Source organism: Balaenoptera musculus, chromosome 19 (assembly GCF_009873245.2).
Source record: "Balaenoptera musculus isolate JJ_BM4_2016_0621 chromosome 19, mBalMus1.pri.v3, whole genome shotgun sequence".
Classification (NCBI taxonomy): domain Eukaryota; kingdom Metazoa; phylum Chordata; class Mammalia; order Artiodactyla; family Balaenopteridae; genus Balaenoptera; species Balaenoptera musculus.
The window spans coordinates 23,696,073-23,720,045 of NC_045803.1; the positions used below are offsets into that span (position 1 = coordinate 23,696,073).

Here is a 23,973-nt window from a genome sequence, read left to right on the forward strand (position 1 = left end):
TGGACTCGCTTCTGCGAGGTATAAAATTTGTTAAGTCAAATATGTATTGAGGGCCAATTCTGCCAGACAAATGTGAATACTAGGAGGTGCCTGCCCTCAAACACGTAGTCTAGAAGTGTAGACGGCCCAACATTCGAATGTTGTTGGAAAGAATAAGTCGGTTGACTAGAGTGTTATATCAAAATTTAAAATTCACCTCGACTTTGATCTTGTAATCCCATACCTAAGAGTTTGGAAAGATATTCTCCATGTGCTCAAATGGATTTGTGCAAAAATGTTGCACTTCGCAGCACTGCTTGTCAAAGCAAAATCAGAAACAGCCCATGTGTCCATCAACAAATTGCTTGAGCAAATTAAGTTATGCATACAACGAAATGTCATTGCAGTTCTTCAAAAGAATGATAGTTCTGTATGTAAAGTGATATAATGATCTCCAAAATAGTATTAACTGGAAAAACATAGTACACCTTGTTTAAGACTGTGCAAAAATAATATGAAAATATATTTATTTATGCTTGCATATACATTAAGAAACTGGAAATAGGAACTGGATGGCAGGAAGAGGAGGGAGACATATTCCATATCCTATTGTATTATTTGAATTTTCTACTAGGTTAACCTAATATGACCCCCCACCCCCGCAAAAGGGAAAAGGATTTGTACACAGCTAATGAGGTCACCTGACCCTCTGTTGAGGGTGTTGGTGGTCCTAGAAGGCTTTCTAGAAGAGTCATCTCCAAAACTGAATCCCTAAGTAAGTCAGGTGGAGTTGCCCAATCAAAGGTGAGAACTCACCAGGCAGATGAGACAGTGTAAGCAAAGGCAGAGAGGTCAGCAGTTTAGCAGTTGTGAGCACACCAAGTGCAAGGCAAAGAGTTAAAGCTGGAGATGTGGGTCATATCCAGCTATGCAGGCAGGGTCTTTGCTACCATGGGAAGGAGTTTGGACTTCATACTGAGTTCAATGGGGCAGTAAGGGTTTTAAGTTGGGGAGTAACAGGATTATATTTGAAGTTGATAATGATTGGGCCAGAAAAATACCTCAGGTTTTAGACCTGAGGCATGGGGAGAGGATGGACAATAAACAGAGGGGCGGAATTTTAAAAATATGAAGGCCAGGGCTTCCCTGGTGGCGCAGTGGTTGAGAGTCTGCCTGCCAATGCAGGGGACACGGGTTCGAGCCCTGGTCTGGGAAGATCCCACATGCCGCGGAGCAACTAGGCCCGTGAGCCACAACTACTGAGCCTGCACGTCTGGAGCCTGTGCTCCGCAACGAAAGGCCGCGACAGTGAGAGGCCCGCGCACCGCGATGAAGAGCGGCCCCCGCTTGCCGCAACTAGAGAAAGCCCTCGCACAGAAACGAAGACCCAACACAGCCAAAAATAAAAAAATAAATTAAAAAAAAAATATGAAGGCCATAATATTAGCAAAACTTAAGGAGCTATTTTGCTGGGGGAGAGTGGTGGTCATGGACATTTTCAGGATGACTCTGAAGTTTCTAATGCAAAGAAATGGAGGAATAGAAGTAGCAGAGGAAGATAGTACCTCAGTTTTCCCTGGAGAATGGTGTAGGGCATGAATCGGGAACCCAGGCCCTGCAATCCTAGCCCTGAGGAGTTTTCTGAAAATTTCATTTGACTGGGTCCTTTTTATGGAAATCTCCCCAAAAGGGCACTTGGCTGGTGTGGGTGTTAAGGAAGAGGTCTTCATCTCTGTGGGGCTTTTGAAGTGCTTTACATGGCAGGCACTGACAGCTGTCTGATGCAAACTCCATCCAGGTCCCCCCTTCTCTCTAGCCATCTTCTAAGTAGGAGTGGGTCATGTGGTGTTATCTCTGGCCAATAAGATGTAAACCAAAGTCTGCTGAGTGAGATTTTTGGAAAGGCTCTGAGTTCCTGATAAAAATGAAGCGATTCATGTCCGAAAAAACCTCTTTGTCCTTTGCCTTTCACACTTTTCTTACTGTCTGGAGCATGAATATGAGGCCCTAGAGGTAAAGCAGCCATCTTATGACAATGAGACAATGAGGTGTTGTATTAGTTATCTATCATTTCATAACAAATTACCCCCAAAATTAGCGGCTTAAAACAGATGTGATTCTGCAGTCTCATCTGAATGCTCAACTAGGGGGAGATCCACTTCTAAGTTCATTCATTTGATTGTTGGCGGCCACAGTCCCTCATCACATGGGCTCTTCACAGATGTGCCTCGAAACATGGCAACTGGCTTCCCCTAGAATGAGTGATCCGAGAAAGAATGACAGAAGCCACATTCTTTTTATAACTTAATCTCAGAAGTGGCATCACATCAATTCTGCTATATTCTATTAGAAGCAAGTCACTAAGTCCAGCCCACACTCAATGAGAGGAAATTACACAAGGGCAAGAACACCAAAAGGCAGAGATCATTGGGAGCCATCTTAGAGGCTGGCTACCCTAAGTGCCATGCATGGAATTATCATCAATCCACTAAGGATGAATAGAAAACTAGAAAGTGCCTGGGTTGCTCATTGTTGAGTAGCACCCCAGTTGTGACCTGCCTCCCTAGATTCCCTATAATGTGAAAGGCAGAAAATAGCTCAAAATAAGATTCAGCTCCACACCCATTAGAATAGATAAAATTAAAGACTAATAACATCAAATGTTAGTGAAAGGGGGTATAAAATACTGTAATTACTTTCGAAAAAGGTCTAGGAAAACTAAATATACACATAGCCTATGACCCGTATTTCCAATCTTAAGTATTTATTCGGGAGAAATGAAAATATATGTCTACAAAAAGACTTGTGCAAGAATATTCATAACAGCTTTATTCATAATGGACCCAAAATGAGGAAAATAACACACAAATGTCTATCAATAGGTAAACATAAATAGATAAACAAATTGTAGTATATTCATTTAATGGAATATGAATCAGCTTTTAAAAGGAACAAATTACTGATACAACAAAATGGATGAATCTCAAAAACGTTATGCTCAGTAAAAGAAGCCTTACACAAAAGAGCACATACTGTAGTTCCATTTATATGCAGTTCTAGAACAAGCAAAACTATTCCATGGTAGAAAAAAATCAGAGCAGTGTTTGCCTCTTGGAGGATAAGGGTGGGGATAAAATGAAAAGGGGTATGAGGGAACTTCCTGGGCCGATAGTAATAGTCTGTATCTTAATAGGGGTTTGTGTTACACAAGTATTGGCATTTGTCAAAATGTATTGAAAAGTACTCTTAAGATTTAGGCGTTTTATTGAATTTAAATTTTATCTCAACAAGAACCTTAAGCAAATACTGAACTCTGAGTAGTGATATGTATGCTGAAGTATTTAGGGGGAAATGTGCTAATGCCTGCAACTTACATTGAAATGCATAAAAAAAATATGGCTACATGGGTAGATAAGTGATAAAGCAAATACAGTATAGTAAAATGTCAGTGGTACAATCTAGGCTGTTGGCATACAGGTGTCCACTGTAAAATTTAAGTATTTTGTATGTCTGAAAATTTTCATAAATTATAGGAAACAAGACCTACTTTTTAAACCACTGTTCATTAGGTTTTCAATTATCTGCTGTCAAACATATTCCTTACTTACACCATTACCAAAACAAGGGTTTTCTACAAAATGGATGATACTGGCCCTGACACTTATTCATTCATTTAATACTTACTAGGTACCTACTATGTGCTGGACCTTGTGCTCTTGATGGGGATACAACCTTGTGAGTAAAATAAAGTTCCTGCTGTTGTGAATCTCATACAAACACATACTATTATACAAATAAATATATAACTACAGTGGTCACAATTATGAAGGTACTATTCTGGGGCTTCCCTGTGGAAGTGGAGACTTCCTGGAGGAAATATGCATGATGGGTAGAGTTAGTGAGGTAAAGAGGATTAGCAAATATTCAGCCAGAAGGAACAGCATGGGCAAATTAACTGAGGTAAAAGGAAATGAAAGGAAGCTATTATGGCCGAAGCACCAAAAGAAAGAGGAAGAGAGAATCTGACATACTGAGGATGGGTGCTGGAAAAGCCCACTTTCCACTGGCTTTCGATGCTACTTCTAACTTTGCTCAAGATCCTTCATGTGTGCTGTTGAAGTGGCTGTAGGTGCTCTAGTCTCATAGTAAGCAATTAGACCAGGCAGGAACTTTTTTTTTTTTTAATTTCCTTTGATTTATTTATTTTTGGCTGCATTGGGTCTTCGTTGCTGTGCGTGGGCTTTCTCTAGTTGCGGCGAGTGGAGGCAACTCTTTGTTGCAGTGCACAGGCTTCTCATTGCAGTGGCTTCTCTTGTGCGGAGCACGGGCTTCACTAGCTGTGGCTCGCGGGCTCTAGAGCACGGGCTCAGTAGTCGTGGCGCACGGGCTTAGTTGCTCCTTAGCATGTGGGATCTTCCTGGACCAGGGCTCGAACCTGTGTCCCCTGCATTGGCAGGCAGATTCTTAACCGCTGCGCCACCGGGGAAGTCCTCAGGAACTATTCTAATACAGGTATTATGTACTTGAGAAACCAAAATGGCCATTCAAAGCCTTTTTTTTTTTTTTTTTTGGCTGCGCCGCTCGCCTTGTGGGATCTTAGTTCCCCAACGACGGATCGAACCAAGACCCTTGTCAGTGAAAGTGCGGAGTCTTAACCACTGGACCACCGGGGAATTCCCTCAAAGCCATTTTTTATCCCCTTTTGTAATAACAGCCTCCATCTCAACTCCTTTATTTTGACACTCAAACAAACCAAAGTTTCTACCAAGGAACCTTTTAAAGCTTTTCTTTCTTTCCTGGGAAAGGATAACAAGAGCACTAGGCTGCTTGGGAGGTCTTGTGTATAAAATTTCTCATTTTTCTTGAAATCCAATATAGCTCCTAAATTAAAGAGTTATAAGTTTAAAGCTGTAGTTCCTACTTTTCCAAAGCAACGGAGAGATGATCATCACAATGATGAAAATGTAGTCATTTTGTGTTGATTCTGTTCACATTATACTCCATATTTCCAAAAAGGAATGGTCTATGATTTTTTTAAAAAAAGATACAAATAATAGACAAAGAAGATGCTATCTTTGTCCTGAAAGAGAGCTTTTCTTTTCTTCCTGCGAGGCCAATAACACACTGGGTCAGGGAACACTCATTGCAGGAAAGCCACAGGCTCAACTCAAGAAGCCAGCCCTCCTTTACAGCTGAGTACCTCTGGACAGTACGAGACAGGTACCAGCCTTCGCTGAGCACGGAACTCAGCCCACTGGCCTGCCCTGAACACAGAGGGGCCTCCAGAGGTGTCTTACGCCTCGCTTTGCCTCCTTTTGCTTTTTCTCTCATAGTATTAAACACTACTTATTGGGCATCTACTCTGTGCCTGTCCTTTACATTAATTGTCCCTCTTCCTCCCCAAGCCCTGCAAAGGTTACAGTTAAATAAAGTAAGGCTCAGGGAGCATTATCAGTCAGGAATTTTTTTTTCCAAACAGAAAACCCAACTCAAAATGGCTTAAGCAAAAAGGGTTACTGGCTCACATAACCAAAAAACACTAATAAGTAGTACCAGTTTCAGGCACAACTGGATCCATGTCCTCACAAGAACCACAGGGCCCGTTTCTGTCTCTTGGGTCTACACCCCTTGCTGGAGATGGTAGGGAAGATGGCTAAGATAGCTCACCATCCTGTATTTGCTCCTTTTCCTGTCTCATCATGTTTCACTGCTCCTATTTGGGTTTCCTACCCATCCAGGAACCACTGATTTGGGCTGGACAAAGATATCCACTGATTGTTTTAGACCAAAATTCAGCATCCAGCCCTGGAAGTCTGACAAGGGGTCTGAGAATTGAGGGAAGGATAGATGGGTCATAAAACAACTACCATCCAGAAACACCACTTTCTTTCCCATTGGCCAAGCCACTGCCTCTCACCCTGTTACCATTTAGCCTCACCCTGTGCTGCCTTTGAAATAAAGTCCTTCCCACACTTCCGGTCTTAGTCCTCTTACCCTATCAGTCTGAACTAATCAGAAGCTTTACTCTCCTGGGAGTAAGCAAGAGTCCACAGAAACTCTGTAGATTCCTTGATAAACCCAAAGATGGAGTAGTAAATGAGCAGGTGACTCCCAACCAGGGCATCCAGCCAAGGGAATAAATTAGGACTGAAAGCACCCTATGCTCTGCTCACCAAGCCATGTGTCATGGTGCAGGGTTGCATCTACCCAAAGGAAAGGACAATTTTTTTTTTTCTTTTTTGCAGTAAACCATCCCATGGTCCTTAATCCTTGGGCTCATAGTCAATTCTACTTTTAGGGAATTTCCATTCCATCTCTCCCTCCATTTCCCTTCTTCCCTCCCTTTCTGTGTCTCTCTCTCCCTCCAGGTAAGATCCATTCCAGGATGTCCTCTCACCTCTTAACCTTTCAAGATTCCTTAACTCTCCTCTCCTTCATGGATTAGACATAGCAGGTTGTCATGAGCGAAAGAGGCAGGAAGAGGACCATCCTGGTATCTTTATCCCAACTTAATCCCTAGATGCCACAAAGAGTAACTGCAATCTAGTTAAACAATCATAAAGAGGCCATTAATTATGGTCTCTCACAGGCCACCTACATTTTTAAAAAATATAAAATCAGAATGGAAAACATATGAAAGAAAGGACTGGCTCTGTGTGACAGAGTCAGTATTACACCCAAAAGCATCACTGAGCCATGTGTGCATGCCTTCTAGTGTTAGAAACATACTTTCATTTCTTTAGTCAAAAAATATTTTCTGAGAGGACTTCCCTGGTGGCGCAGTGGTTAAGAATCCGCCTGCCAATTCAGGGGACACGGGTTCAAGCCCTGGTCCGGGAAGATCCCACATGCCGCAGAGCAACTAAGCCCGTGCACCGCAACTACTGAGCCTGCGCTCTAGAGCCCACGAGCCACAACTACTGAGCCCACGTGCCTAGAGCCCATGTTCCGCAACAAGGGAAGCCACCACAATGAGAAGCCTGTCCACTGCAACGAAGAGTAGCCTCCACTCACTGCACCTAGAGAAAGCCCACGTGCAGCAACAAAAACCCAGAGCAGCCAAAAATTAATTAATTAATTTAAAAAAAATTTTTTTTCTGAGAGCCTCAGAGCCTCTGATGAGGCAGCTCATCTCCCTGGAACCCACTTTACCCAGACCTTTGCATGGCTGACCCCTAAGCATCTTTCACACACACATACACTGGGTTGCTCCACATTCCTCCAGTGAAGAAGCCCAAAGCTCAGGGGCAGCTTGTAGTTTTCCATACCTTAGGTACCTTTCAGTCTTCACATTCTGCCAGGGTCTGGGAAGGTATCAAGTTGAACCACATGAAATTGCCTTTTTATGGGTCAAATGAAAATGTTAAATATTTTGGAGAAAATGAAAAGCTTTATTCAACCAAAGTATGCACTGTTAGCATTAACTGCTTTCCCCAAATATTAAATGGCATATACCATATTTATAAAATTCAGCATTGTTAATGTTTATTCAAATCCTCCAATTACTGCTTCTCAATTGGAGAAAGTTTTGTTTCTCAGAAAGAGTTCCAAATGACAGAAAAGGTGGTAATTGGTTGAAAAAAAGTCAGGTGAATATGATGAATGTGGGAAAATTTCTTAGTTCAATTCAGTTAACTTCTCTATGATGGTTTGTAATTTCTGTGGTCAAATGTTGTCATGCAACAGTATAGGTCCATGTCTGCTAACCAATACAGAGTGCTTTTAGATCACCTTTTTTGATATATAATTTCAACTTTTTGACAGTAAGATGCTACTGTTAGTTATACCTGGGTTAAAAAGCGGTAATGAAACACTCTTTGTAGACCACCAAACATTACCAGAACCTTTTTTGGTTGCAGTGATTGTTTGAACACATTCGGGAACTTCATCAAAATCCAACCATTGCCCCAACCACTTTCAATTTCATTTTTCATCAGAGTTTATGATCCTCTCCAAAATATGTCTCTGTTTCAAATCTTAAGGGATGAGCATACCTCTAACCATCTGAGTTTATGATAGTCCATTAACTGGTGTGGTACCTACCCACTTGTCCAATTTTTTCACCTTTCCTATTGCAGCCAGGTGTCGAGAAATTGTTGTAGCAGAAACTCCTAAGTCTGCTGCAAGACCTCGAATTGCTGTTCTGGGGTTAGCTTCCACCATGGCTCTCAACTGATCTTCATTTAAAACAGATTTGGGTCTCCCTCGAGGCTCATTTTTCAGACTCAGATCCCCAGAACGAAATTTTTCAAACCACCATCGGATAGTCCTTTCACTAACAGAGCCTTCTCCAAAGACAGAATTGATGTTTCTACTTGCCGTGGCTGCACTATGTCCTAGTTTAAATTCATATAAAAAAAGTATTCGTAAATCTTTCGAAGACATGGTATTGTTCACTTCTGTAGAGAAAATAAACAATAAAAACTCAATCATCAAAGAAAACCAAATCTATATAAAATACTATACTTAGATTCTATACAAAACTTTTGTTTCTCCTCAAATTTTCACTCACTAATTTTACTGTCCATCAGTGCATCTTGTCTGCAACAATAATTACTGTTTAGCTAATGCTGGCTTTCTACTTCCTGCAATTCTTCCACAGTTATTAATTTAAATTCTACTATAAAGGAAGAACTGTCCCTTCCCCCGCCCCATTTTTAAATTTATATCAGCATGGACTCATGGATATTTACTTTATTAATTCAATGATATCATTATTTCTTTTGCTCAAATTGTTCCAGCTTTGGTCATTAGGAACTCCTTCAGGTTGGCTCCCATGTTCCTTCAACAATATTCCCCCTTTTCTTTTTTTTTTTTTTTTTTTAAAGCATTTTGTTATTATCTGGCACACCTAAAGATTTTCCAGGCACCTTTACCCCATCTAAGTCCTGCAGTCGACCACTTCTCTAAAGAGCCCTGGTTCCTTTTATTGGAGAATCATACTTAGAAATAAAAAATTGGATGCTAAGTTTGTTCGTTACTGCTGAGGTGTCATCACTTCTAGTTCCTCACAGTGGACAGAGTTAGGAAATATATGTATGCATACTAACGCACACATATAGTGATATCGCAGATTCCAATCCAACCCAACAGAGTTCATTTTAGCCTCCTCCTCTCCTTATGAGAAACCCAATTCTTATTATCTAAAAACATATTTACCTATTTGTTCAGTTAGTACACACATAAAGCATAGATAGAATTGCTAATCTATACCCCTGTGAGAAATACATTTACTGACTAGATTACAGCATTAATGCACAGTTTTTTTATGTCTTCAACATTACAGTAGCCAGTCAAGATGATATTTTTCAAAATTACTTGGGTTAGTTCTTTTCTTCCCCATCCTATTCAATGTCACTCCTTCCTCATTCCTACTACCGAATTCCCGCCTCTCCATTTCCTTGCACCTCTTTCCCACCTACCCCCTATAGGTTACCAGTAACTTCATTTTCTGGTTTAACCCCCCGGTACTGATATTGCACAGATGAACAGATATATGTGTATTGTCTTATATCTCCTTTCTTACATAAAAGGCAGTAGGCTATAAGTACTATTGTGCTTTACTTTTTTCACTTAACTGTATATTCTCAAAAACACTCCAAATCCACATCTCCATTGATAGAGATCATCCTCATTCTTTTTTTATAGCTCCATTATTCCACTGTATGGATACACAACAGTTTAATTACTTTCCTATGTATAGGCATTTAGATTGTGTCCAATATCTTGTAGTTATATACAATGCTATAATGAATATCTGCATATGTATTTTCATATTCTTGGAGGTATATCTTCATGGTAGATTCCCAGAAATGGTCTTGCTGGGTAAATAAATACCTATGTAGTATTTTTAGGTATTGCCAAATCTCCCTTCAGAAGGAGAATTATAAAAATTATAACAATTATAACAATTTTTATTCTCACCAGCAATGTATGAGAGCACCTGTTTCCCCACAGCTTCACCAACAAAGAATACTGTCATATTTTTAAATTTTTGCCATTGATAGGTATTGTTTTAATTTGCATTTCTCTAATTATGAGTGAATGTTAACTTTTCTTCATATATTTGAGAGTCATGTTTATGGCTTATTTTTTGTGAGTTGTCTGTTCATGGCTAATTCTCACTTTTCTATCTGGTTGTTATAACTTGGTTGTTATAACTTTCTCTCTCAATTTTTAAGACCTCTTTGTAGATAAAAAATATTGTTAATAAGGACCTACTGTATAGCACAGGGAACTCTACTCAATACTCTATAATAACCTATATGGGAAAAGAATCTAAAAAAGAGTGGATATATGTATATGTATAACTGATTCACTTTGCTGTACAGCAGAAACTAACAATTGTAAATCAACTGTACTCCAATAAAAATTAATTTAAAAAAAGAATTATAGAAGTATTCTCATCTAAAAAAAAATTATCCTTTTTTGTGGCATAGATTGTGAATACTTTTTCCCACAAACTTCTTTTATGGGATTTTTGTCATGCAAGAATTTAATTTAGTGAAATTTATCACTTTTCTTTTAACGCTTCTGGATTTTAAGTCAGAGTTAAATACCCTTACTTTCTACACCAAGATTATAGAGGAATTAGTTCATGTTAGCAGTGGATTAAGGTGAACTTTTAAATAATGTTACAGGGACAAATGGGTAGCCATTTGGAAAATGCTAAAAGTAGATCGATCATTCATTATTCCATGATAAAAGTAGATCATTTTCCAAATGGCTACCCATTTGTCCCTGCACTAGTATTAAAAGGTCTATTTTACCCGTAGCTAATGTCATATTCACAGATGAACAACTGAAAACTTTCCCCCTAAGATCAGGAACAAGATAAGGATGCTCACTTTCACTGCTGCTATTCAACGTTGTACTTAGAAGTTTTAGCCAGAGCTATTAGACAAGGAAAAGAAATAAAAGGCATCCAAATTGGAAAGGAAGAGGTAAAACTATCTCTATTCATAAATGACATGATCCTATACATAGAAAATTCCAAAGAATCCATAAGAAAGCCACCAGAGCTAATAAACAAGTTTAGCAAAGTTGTAGGGTCCAAGAACAAAAATCAGTTTTGTTTTATACACCAGCAATGAATAATCTGAAGAGAAAATTAAGAAAGCAATTCCATTTATAATAGCATCAAAAATAATAAAACACTTAGGGGTAAATCTAACGAAGAAGGTAAAAGACTTATATGCTGAAAACATTGCTGAAAGAAATTAAAGAATGAAAAGACAACTGTGTTCATGGATAGGAAGATTTACAATTGTTAACATGTCAGTATTACCCAAAACAATCTACAGATTCAAACACAATCCCTATCAAAATTCCAATAGTCTTTTTCACAGAAATGGAAAAGCAGATACTCATTTTCATACGGAATTGCAAGGGACCCTGAATAATCAAAATAATCTTGAAAAAGAAGAAGAAAGCTGGAGGACTCACATTTCTGAACTTTGAAACTTAATACAAAGCTACAGTAATTAAAACTATGGTATAGGCATAAGGACAAACATAAAGACCAGTGGAATAGGAAGTCTAGAAACAAACCCTCACACATATGGTCAACTGATTTTTTGACAAGACAGTCCAGTGGTTAAGACTCCGTGCTTCCACTTCAGGGGGCACAGGTTCAATCCGTGGTGGGGAACTAAGATCCTGCATGCTGTGTGGTGCAGCCAAAAATATATATATATATATTTTTTGACAAGGTCATGTCAAGACCTTTCAGTGGGAAAGGACAGTTTTTCAACAAATGGTACTGGGAAAACTGTATATCCACATGCAAAAGAATGAAGTTGGACCCTAACCCACACTATATACAAAAATTAACTCAAAATGGATCAGAGACCTAAATGTAAAAACTAAAACTAAACCAGTCTTAGAAGAAAACCTTGGGGAAAATTTTCATGACATTGAATTTGGCAACAATTAAAGTAAAAATAGGTAAACTGAATTACATTAAAATTTAAAACTTCCATGCTAAGGACACAATCAACAGAGTGAAAAGGCAACCTACAGAATGGAAGAAAATCACATATCTAATAAATGGTTAAATATCCAGAATATATAAAGAACTCTTACAACTCAATAACAACAACAAAAAACAAATAACCTGATTAAAAAATGGGCAAAAGACTTGAATAAATATTTCTCCAACGAACATACACACATGGCCAACAAGCATATGAAAAAATGCTCAACATCACTAATCATTAGGGAAATGCAAATCAAAACCACAATGAAATATCACCTCACACCATCAGGATGGCTGTTAACAATAACAAAACAACAGAAAATAACAAGAGTTGGCAAAGATGCAGAGAAATTGGAACCCTTGAGTACTGTTGGTGGGAATGTAAAATGGTGCAGCTGCTATGGAAAACAGTATGTTGGTTCCTTCAAAAATTAAAAATAGAATTACCGGGACTTCCCTGGTGGCGCAGTGGTTAAGAATCTGCCTGCCAATGCAGGGGACACAGGTTTGAGCCCTGGACAGGGAAGATCCCACATGTCGCTGAGCAACTAAGCCCATGTGCCAAAACTACTGAGCCTGTGCTCTAGAGCCCGCGAGCGCCACAACTACTGAGCCCGTGCTCTAGAGCCCGCGAGCCACAGCTACTGAGCCCGCGTGCCACAATTACTGAAGCCCGCGTGCCTAGAGCCTGTGCTCCGCAACAAGTGAAGCCACCGCAATGAGAAGCCTGTGCACCGCAACAAAGAGTAGCCCCCACTTGCTGCAACTAGAGAAAGCCGGCACACAGCAACAAAGACCCAACGCAGCCAAAAATAAATAAATAAATAAATTTATTTTTAAAAAAATTTTTTTAATAAATAAGTAAATAAAACTAGAATTGTCATATGATCCAGTAATTCCACTTCTGGGAATATATCCAAAAGAATTGAAAGCAGAGTCTCAGAGAGCTATCTGTAAACCCAAATTCATAGCAGGATTATTCACAATAGCCAAAAGGTAGAAGCAACCCAAATGTCCATCAAACAATGACTGGATAAACAAAATATGGTAAATACACAGTGGAATATTATTCAGCCTAAAAAAGGAAGTAAATTCTGACACATGCTGCAAAATGAATGAACCCTGAAGACATTATGCTAAGTGAAATAAACCAATCACAAAAAGACAAATACTGTATGATTCTACTTATATGAGGTACCTAGAGTAATCATATTCATAGAGATACAAAGTAAAATAGAGGTTACCAGAGGCTGTGGGGGAGGGGAAAATGGCAAGTTGTTGTTTAACGGGTATAGAGTTTCAGATTTGGGAGATAAAATAGTTCTAGAGATCAGTTGCACAAAGATGTGTATATACTTACTACTACAAAACTATACACTTAAAAATGGTTAAGATGGGGACTTCCCTGGTGGTCCAGTGGGTAAGACTCCGCACTCTCAATGCGGGGGACCATCATTCAAACCCTGGTAGAGGAACTAGATCCCGCAAGCATGATGCAACTAAGACCCGGCACAGCCGAAATAAAATAAATAAAAAAAATATTTTTTAAAATGGTTAATGTGGTAAATTTTATATTTTGTGTAAATTTTATATGTTGTGTATTTTACCACAGTTAACAATAAAAATTAATGAAAATTAGATAAATTGGACTTCATCAAAATTAAGAGCTTTGTGCATCAAAAGTCACTATCAAGAAAGTGAAAAGACAATCTACAGAATGGGATAAAATATTTGCAAATCATATATCTGACAGGAGATTAATACTGAGAATATAGGGAATTCCCTGGTGGTCCAGTGGTTACGACTCCACGCTTCCACTGCAGGGGGCATGGGTTCCATCCCTGGTCGGGGAACTAAGATCCCACATGCCGCGGAGCAACTAAGCCCATGGGCCACAACTACTGAGCTCGCATGCCTCAATCAGAGGAGCCCACATGCTGCAAACTACAGAGCCCACGCGCTCTGGAGCCCGCGCGCCACAACTAGAGAGAGAAAACATGCACGCCACACTACAGAGAAGTCCACGCGTCACAACAAAGAGCCCGCCACAACGAAAAAGATCCCGCACGCCTCAACAAAGCCCCTACGTGCCGCAACTAAGACCCGATGCAGCCAAAAATTAAAAAAAAAAAAAAGAATTCTAGACTTTGAGGGGAAAATAAAAAAAAAAAAGAGAGATCAGATTTGTGGTTACCAGAGGTGGGGGGGAAGGGGAATTGGATGAAGTACACAAAAAGTACACATATCCAATTATAAGGTAAATAAGTACTAGGGACGTGATGTACAACGTGGTAAATATAATTAACTCTGCTGTATGTTACACATGAAAGTTGTTAAGAGAGTAAATCTTAAGAATTCTCATCAGAAGGAATTTTCTTTTTCTTTTATTTTGTATCTATATGAGATGATGGATGTTCACCAAACTTACTGTGGTCATCATATCATGATGTATGAAAGTCAAATCATTTTGCTGTACACCTTAAACTTATACAGTGCTGTATGTAAATTATGTCTCAATAAAACTGGAAGAAAAAAAAAAAAACCCTAGTAGACTTTGCACTAACCTCAGAGGCTGTTTACTTAGGGCAAGATTTAAGAATTACCTTAAAGAAGATTATTTAATCCTGAAGATGGCTGGCCAGATCACATGGAATTATTGGGAAGGCTTGAGAAAAAAACAAATGGAACAAAAAATAATAATTCAATGGTGTAATTCAATGGTTTTTAGTATATTCCCAGGGCTGTGAATCTAATTTTAGAACATTTCTTGCTCCACCTCTCACAAGAGAAACTCTGTACCCATTAAGTTATTCCCCATTCTCTCTCTACCCCTTTCCCAGCCCTAAACTATTAATCTATTTTCTGTCTATAAATTTGCCTATGTGGATGTTTCCTATAGTTGGAATCGTACAGTATGTGATCTTTTGTGACTAGCTTCTTTCACGTAATATACTTTCAAGTCATTCACGTTGCAGCATATATCATTACTTCCTTTCTTTTCATTGTCAAATAATATTTCATTATATGGATATACCACATTTGCTTATCAAATAGACATCAGGACTCTTTCCATTTTTTAGCTATTATGAATAATGCTGCTAATAACAGCATGTACAAGCATGATTCATGTATAAGTTTTTGTGTAGACATAGGTTTTCAATTCTCTTAAGTATATACGTAAGAGTGGAATTGCTGGATCACATTGGATCACTGTTTAACCATTTGAGAAACTGGCAGACTGTTTTCAAAGTGGCTGCACCATTTTACATTCCTATCAGCAGTGTATGAGCGTTTCAATTTTCCACTTTCTTTACCAACAGTTGTTATTTCCTGTCTTTTTTATTATTGCCATCTTTTTTTGTTATTGCCATCAGTGTGTGAAATAGTATCTCATGATTTTGATTTGCATTTCTCCAATGCTGAATATCTTTTCATGTACTTATTGGCCATTTGTATATCTTCTCTAGACAAATTCTATTCAAATCCTATGCCCATTTTTAAAATTGGGTTATTTCTTTTCACTATTTTTTTTAACATCTTTATTGGAGTATAATTGCTTTACAATGGTGTGTTAGTTTCTGCTTTATAACAAAGTGAATCAGTTATACATATACATATATCTCCATATCTCCTCCCTCTTGCGTCTCCCTCCCTCCCACCCCTCTAGGTGGTCACAAAGCACCGAGCTGATCTCCCTGTGCTATGCGGCTGCTCCCCACTAGCTATCTATTTTACATTTAGTAGTGTATATATGTCCATGCCACTCTCTCACTTTGTCCCAGCTTACCCTTCCCTCTCCCTGTGTCCTCAAGTCCATTATCTAGTAGGTCTGCGTCTTTATTCCCATCTTGCCCCTAGGTTCTTCATGACTTTTTTTTTTTTTTTAGATTCCATATATATGTGTTAGCATACGGTATTTGTTTTTCTCTTTCTGACTTACTTCACTCTGTATGACAGTCTCTAGATCCATCCACGTCTCTCAAATGACCCAATTTTGTTCCTTTTTATGGCTGAGTAATAGTCCATTGTATATATGTGCCACATCTTCTTTATCCAGTCATCTGTCGATGGACACTTTGGTTGCTTCCATGTCCTGGCTATCTCTTTTCACTATTGAGGTGTAAGAGGTCTTTATATATTCTGGACACAAGTCCTTCTCAGATATGTGATCTGCAAATAGTTTTTCCCATTCTGTGAACTGTCTTTTCACTTTCTTGATGATATCACTTGCAGCAAAAAAAGTTTTAAATTTTTATACAGTCCAATTTATTTTTTGTTTTGTCACTTGTGCTTTGGTGTCATATTTAAGAAACCACAGCCTAACCTAAGGTCACAAGGACTTACTGCTGTTTTCCTTGAGTTTTATAGTTTGATTAGCTCTTACATTTAGGCTTATGATCTAATTTGAATTAATTTCTGTGTATGCTGTGACATAGAGGCCCAACTTCATTCTTTCACATGTAGATATCCAGCAGGGTGTACTAACACTATTTGTTGAAAAGATTTTCTTTCCCATTTAATTTCCTTGGGACCCTTAATGAAAGTCAATTGACAATTTTCTTGGTTATTTTTTGCATGTTTGTTTTTCCGTATGAACTTTAAAATCAGTCTGTCTAACTCAATAAAATAACTCAGATTTTTTATTAAGGTTGCATTGAGTTTATAAATTAACTTAGGGAGGATTGACATCTTCAAGTTTTGCCATTTGTTTAAATCTGCTTTAGTATCTTTCAGGGGTGTTTGAAAGTTTCGTTGTATAGGTTTTGCACCTTATTAAATTTATTCCTAAGTATTTAATCTTCTATTTTGCTGTTGTAAATGGGCTTTTCTCTAACATTATGTTCTGTTTACTGTAAGTATATAGGCATACCTCGGAAATATTGCAGGTCTGGTTCCAGACCGTGGCAATAATGAATATTGCAATAAAGCAAGTCACACAGATATTCTGGCTGCCCAGTGCATGTTTATATTATACTGTAGCTTATTAAGTGTGCAATAGCCTTATGTATAAAAAATGTACATACCCTAATTTAAAAATACTTTATTGCTAGAAAATGCTACCCATCATCTGAGCCTTCAGTCATTCTCTTTTTGCTGGTGGAGGCTCTTGCCTTGATGTTGATGGCTGCTGACTCATCAGGGTGGTGGTTGCTGAAGGCTGGGGGGGCTGTGGCAATTTCTTAAAATAAGACAAAAGGAAAGAAATTTGCCACATCAACTGACTCTTCCTTTTGTTGCAGGAAGGGGGACCCCTTCCAGGGCCCGAGAGTGGGCTCTTGTCTAACACTCGGAAATGAATTGTCCAAGGAGACACACGTGCTGACAAAGCAAGAGACTTTATTGGGAAGGGGCGCCTAGGTGGAGAGCAGCAGGGTAAGGGAACCCAGGAGAACTGCTCTGCCACGTGGCTTGCAGTCTCGGGTTTTATCGTATGGGGTTAGTTTCCCAGTTGTCTCTGGCCAATCACTCTGACTCAGGGTCCTTCCTGGTGGCATGTGTATTGTTCAGCCAAGATGGATTCCAGTGAGAAGGATTCTGGGAGGTTGGCAGGACATATGGACTGGAGTCTCCTCTCTCCTTTTGATCTTTCCCAAATTATTCCGGTCAGTGGTAGCTTGTTAGTTCCACGTTCCTTACCAGGACCTCCTGTTGTAAGATAATTCACGCAAATGTCTACTATCTTGCCTGGCCAGGGCGGGCAGTTTCGGTCAGTGGTTCCCCTAACACTTTCATGAACGATTTCTCTGTAGCATGCAATGCTGCTTGATAGCATTTTACTCCTAGTAGAACTTCTTTCAAAACTGGATTCAAGGGCTTCCCTGGTGGCGCAGTAGTTGAGAGTCTGCCTGCCAATGCAGGGGACACGGGTTCGAGCCCTGGTCTGGGAAGATCCCACATGCCGCGGAGCGACTGGGCCCGTGAGCCACAATTACTGAGCCTGCGCGTCTGGAGCCTGTGCTCCGCAACAAGAGAGGCCGTGATAGTGAGAGGCCCGCGCACCGCGATGAAGAGTGGCCCCCGCTTGCCACAACTAGAGAAAGCCCTCGCACAGAAACGAAGACCCAGCACAGCCATAAATAAATAAATAAATAAATAAATAAATAAATAAATAAAGTGGAAAGTCATTCTTAAAACAAACAAAAACCTTTCAAACCCTGCCTCTGCTTTATCAACAAAGTTTATATAATATTCTAAATTATTTGTTGTCATTTCAACAATCTTCACAGCATTTTTACCAGGAATAGATTCCATCTCAAGAAACCACTTTCTCTGCTCACCCATAAAAGAAACTCCTCATCTGTTAAAAAGTCTTATCATGAGATTGCAGCAATTCAGTCACATCTTCAAGCACCACTTCTAATTTTGTGAAAATTAACAAAATGTGACACAGAGACACAAAGTAAGCAAATGCTATTGGGAAGATGGCACCTAAAGACATGTTTGATGCAGTGTTGCCACAAATCTTCAATTTACCAAAATGCAGTTATCTGTGAGACTCTATAAAGTGAAGTAAAATGAAATGAGGTATGCCTGCATTATGAAAGCTGATTTTTGTTTGTTAATTTTAAATCCTGCTCCTTCAGTGAATTCTTTCACTGTTTGAGTTAGTTTTATTACTGATTCTCTGGGGTCCATGTACACTATGACCTACAAATAGTTACTGTTTTACTTCTTTTATGCCTCTTACTGATTTCTCTTATTTAACTGCCTTGGCGAATTTACTTCTAATATAATACTGAACAGTAGTGGAGACAGTGGGGATGCTTGCCTTGTTCCTGATCTTAATGGATATGTCTGTAGTGTTTCCCCATTTAAGTAAACCACTAACTTTAACACTAAGATATATACTTTATCAAGTTAAAGTATTCTTCAATTCCTACTTTCTTGAGTGTCTCTATTATGAATGGGTACTGAATTTTGCCAAAGACTTTCTCAGCATCTATAGAGATAACCTGATGAGATTTTTTCCTTATACTTATTAATATGACATATGATATTAATAGATTTCCTTATATTATACTGATGGGGCCAAGTGTGCCACTCTGACATGTGGATTATTTTGAGCTAAAAACAATCAAAGCACAAAAGACTCAGGAAGAAACTTTGAACTTCCCTCTTAAATGCCTAAAAGAATTTAAGATATGAAGCCTGTCCCAGGAAGAAGCTATCACCATAGATAACTATAGTTAAGTATTAGGTGTGGTAGAGGGAGGAACCTAGCAAAGCGCATTTGATCAAATTCCTCTCTGTGTCCCACTAGCTTTGGGCAAACATTTGTTAACCAAACATTAACTCTTTTTATCTTCCTGTGAATTACCTTACTTCCCCTTGAAGCTTCAGACCCCTATGGCCTTCTCCCTAGTCCAGAATATATACATACCTCACCTTGCCTTCTGTGAAGTTCTTTATACTTATGTAGATTCCCATGCACATGTAATAAACTTGATTTTCTCCCGTTAACCTGCCTTGTATCATTTTAATTGCCAGACATAAGAACGAAGAGGGGAAGGAGGGGAAATTTCTCCTCCCCCATAGTACCAACTTTGCACTCCTGGAATAAATCTAGCCTTAGAACTTTTACCTTTGCTTTTTCCCTCTGCTTTTCCCTGGTTTTCATGTTTAGCCCCTTCATCTATTCAGATCTTAGCTAAAATATTACTTCCTCAGAGATGCATTCCCTGACTACTCAAGCAAAAGTCACCTTCCAGTCATCTTCCAAAACAGTTCCCTATTTTAATTTCCTACCTAGCACTTATTACTAGCTGCTATTTTTCCTATATATTCCATATGTATATTCTTATATATATTTTCCTTTACTGTGATAGCACTGAACCTGTTTTGGGAGTAGATTTATTGCTGTATGCCCAAGATACACAGTACCTGGCACATGTTAGCCACAATAAATTTTGTGATAAATCTACTCCCATTTGGGGTTCACTGTTAGAAATCTGATCTTATCACAGAAAAAGAAAAGAGTAACGAAAACCCACCTTCTCTGAATACATTTATTGAATAAATCTAGATTTGTCAACTTTAAAGAGAGAGCTATAAACTCAAAATTAAAATCAGCAATATTTTAGATAGTCTAAATCAGTAAACGGAATAAGATAACTGGTACTTTAAAAAATTATATTAATAATAAAACCAAAGTTCTCTTTCTTCCAGTTAACATTTTCAAATTAAAATTCTCACTAAAATTTGTTACAAAGTTTATCAGTATTGTGAAGTAGTTAACATTTAAATTGGATAAAGAACAAATCATCATAAATTGATATACTGTATCAATAAAAGCCAAAGACATACTTCAACAGACTCTAATATTATAATTTAACCAGCAAAAAAAATTTTAACTCACAAAAATTAATTTTAAATTTATATAATAGATACATAAAAGATGAAAAGGTGGTAAACTCTCACGGTTACCTGTAAAAGGTGATGATTTCTCTGAGTGTTTTATTTTTAGAGGTTTCCTATTAATAAATACATAACCACAGGGACAAGATTTACATGCAACAGGTACCTGGAGGGGAAAAAAAATGGAAAAAAATATTACTATTTTACTATTTATTAAACTTCTCAAGTGTTTATGTGGTCTCTTCAACTAAACAATAGTAACTTGAAGGTAGAAATCACATTTATATTTAAACTCCACCTCCTCAAAAATTATTTGAGATAAAAATCACTTCCTTCCCATTCTCCTTTACAGTTCCACACATATAGTAAATGTTCAATATGTGAATGGCCAGGGGAAGAATGTGAAGTACAAAGTTCATTTCCTAAAATGTCAATCTCAGAATAGTTACAACATGGATTAGATGAGAAGAAAGGGATTAGTTAGAAAAATATTACATTTATCCCAGAATGAGAGGCTCTTGGCCCGTTCTGCAATGGCCCATTCTGCAGTGCTGGCACAGAGAATGTATTAAAAAAAAAAACATTTGACAGAGATTTCAAAGGGAGGAAGGAACAAGACTTAGACACGAATAGATTACTGATAATAAAACAGAACTGAAAATAAGTCTAAGAAATCAAACATGAGAGGGGAAGAGGGTCAGTGCCAATTACAGCAAAAGGACCATTCACAATAGCCAGTTTGAGGGAAAGGAACATGGAAGACTACAGAAAAGGTGTTGAGACATAGGTTCTCCTATTCTCTGCTTGAGGAAAGACCTTGAACAAATCCCATAAGCCCTGCAGGTTTCTGTTTCTTTTCTAAATTTCTTTACTACCTGAAGTAGTCCATGATTTTTACATATTTTTTAAGTGAAAAAACTATTTTATCATTTAACAACTTCACTAAGGTATAATATACAATAAAGTACATATATTTAAAATGTACAATTTGATATGTTTTGATATGTGTACATGCCCATGAAACTATCACCACAATCAAGATAGTGAATATATCCATAAGACCCAAAAGTTTCCTCATGCCCCTTTGTAATCCCCCCTCCTACCCTTCCCTCTTAATATCCCCTCCTCAAAATCCCCAGGCAACTACTGATCAGCTTTCTGTTACTATAGATTAGTTTGAATTTTCTAGTTCTATCTAAGTGGAATCATAAGTACATGCTCTTTTTTTTGTTTAGCCTCTTTCATTCAGCATAATTATTTTGAGATTTGTCCACATTGTTGCATGTAATAGTTCATTGCTAAATACTATTCCATGTAAGGATATACCACAGTTTGCTTATCCATCAACTTGATGATGTACATATGGAGTATTTCCAGTTTTTAGCTATTACAAACAAAGCTGCTATGTATGTAGCAAATACAAGTCTTTGTATAGGCATACACTTTCTTTCCTCTTGGATAAAGAGCTACTGGCTGGATTATATAGTAGGTAAGTGTTTAACTTTCTAAGAAAACTGCCAAACTATTTTCCAAAGTGGCTGTATCATTTTACATCCTCACCAGCAGTGTATAAGAGAGTTCTAGTTCCTCCACATCCTCAGCAACACTTGGTAGGTTCAGTTTTTAATTTTAGCCATTCTAGCAGGGTAGTGGGATCTCATTGTGGTAATATCCCTCATGACTAATGACGTTGAACATTTTTTCATGTGCTTATTGTCATCTATATGTCTACTTTGGTGAAGTCTCTATTCAAATATTTGCCCATGTTTTAATTAGATTGTTTTCCTATTGTTGAGTGTTGAGAGTCCTTTACCTATTCTGGATAAAAGTCCCCTTATCAGTGGCTTTCAAAGAGCAGAACTTTTAATTTTGATGAAGTCAGATTTATCAGTTTTTTCTTTTATGGATCATGCTTTTGGTGTGTAATTAACAAACATGTGCCTAACTATGTTCACAAAGATTTTTTACTATTTTCTAGAAGATTCATAGTTTAAAATTTAATTAAATTTTAAAAATGGTTAAGATAAATTTTATGTCATGTGTATCTTACCACAATAAAAACAAGTGGGAAAAAAGTTTTGTTTTCTGGGTTTTTGCATATGCATATCCAATTGTTCCAGCACCATTTGTTGAAAAAAAATATCCTTTCTCTACCACTGTGCTCACACTACAGAGACGAATGGACCTCCTATCCAAAATTCGGTTCAGATGTTGACCCTGATGATACCATCCATGCACCTAGAGGGTATGTAAAGACTTTCATAATGAGGCTTTTTGGGGAGTACAGGGAAGGCTCCCAAGGAGGTCCAAAATGGCTTGAGAGCAGAGAAAGGAGATTGGCTCTGTTTTTATTATAGTTAGGGGAAAGGACTGGGGTGAGGGTTCCTGTATGTGAGAAGCTGTGGCTTACACGGTTTGAACTTTCTGCTGGCATTAAAGAAGAGAGTACCTGAGCTTTCTTAGCAATTTCCCCAGATGTGGGACAGAAGGGGAAAGAAGTGCTGGGGCTTCAAAGCTGTTAACAATCAAATATAAAAAACGGAGTTGGGCATTTTCTTACAATTCACTACTGATGTTTAACTGATGACATTCTACTTAATTGCATGTGAACTTGTTTAATTAAGCCATTTTGGCACTATATGAGGTTGGTAGCTTGAGACTAGTAAAGAAGGGGAGAGTTCCACTGAATGCCTTGTTCAGCAGCTCAGCATTGTGTATTTTGAGAAGTGAAATGAGTGCCTTGGTCACTATGGATAATGTATGGAACTCTAGAAGGAATAAGGAATGTCTTAGCGAGGCCTTGTATTGTGGCTTTAGCATGTGCAGAGAAATGTTTGGTTAATATTGGGTGTCTTGTGAGGCAAGAGATTCCCAGAAGTCTTTCTACCCAAAGGGGCAACCTTGAGTAAGGAGTTGTTGCTGTCACTGGCAGGACCAGACAGCCAAACTATTGGCCATGGCCCAAGAGTCAGTAAAAATGTGGAGAGAACTGACTGTTGGCCAGAGCATCTAGTGCTAAGATAATTGAGTGAAGTTTGGCCAGTAGTGCTGACCCTTGGATCCTGTCCTTGATCAGGAACATCCTGCTTAAGGAATTAACAGCAACAGCTTTCCCATGTGCTCCATCAACTGTGATGCCATCCAAAACTGTACAAATTCCCTTTAGTATTCACTCAGTTGGTCCCAAGGGGCTCCCCAAGTATCTAAAGGGTCCAGTAGAGGGGTGACATCCTCCAGCATTATGGCATCTGGCAAAGGACTGAGGACAAGGGAGACCAACCCATCCTATAGGTGGGATATGCCAGAGAGCTCAGGTTTGGCTATACTGTAGGTACTACTTTTGTTTTGGCAAGGAGGCCTTGATGAGGTACTGAGTTTATAGGGTACCGCTTCCATGACCCAAGACATAATAGGTGGCTAAGGAGGGAGTGTCATGGGCTCAGGGCCTATAAAAGCCTCTAATTGCCAGGAAAATCAGTATGTAACCAGCAATTACTGCTAATGGTGTATAGCATGGGATCAACGAGAGTAGTTTCTTACATCAAAAGCTTACAGACAATTTATGGCCATAATGGGTAGCCTAGAGACTTCAGGAGGTGTAGAAAGAGGTTGCTAAAGCCTCTACAGTGAAGGTCTTTGGGGCACTAAGGTGACTGCTGTTG

The 23,973-nt window shown here is 38.5% G+C and overlaps 1 protein-coding gene across 1 annotated transcript in view; it reads right to left on the reverse strand.

Moving 5' to 3' along the window:
- Positions 1-7,314: 7,314 nt before the first annotated feature.
- The window catches only part of LOC118885808 (histone-lysine N-methyltransferase SETMAR-like), a 43,615-nt gene continuing 26,956 nt past the window's right edge, over positions 7,315-23,973 (reverse strand). The window contains exons 2-3 of the mRNA XM_036834883.1: positions 20,381-20,477; positions 7,315-8,378 (exon numbers count right to left, since the gene is read on the reverse strand). Coding sequence (XP_036690778.1) covers positions 7,990-8,378; positions 20,381-20,477 — 486 coding nt within the window. The 3' untranslated portion in view covers positions 7,315-7,989. The remainder of the gene's footprint in view (positions 8,379-20,380; positions 20,478-23,973) is intronic.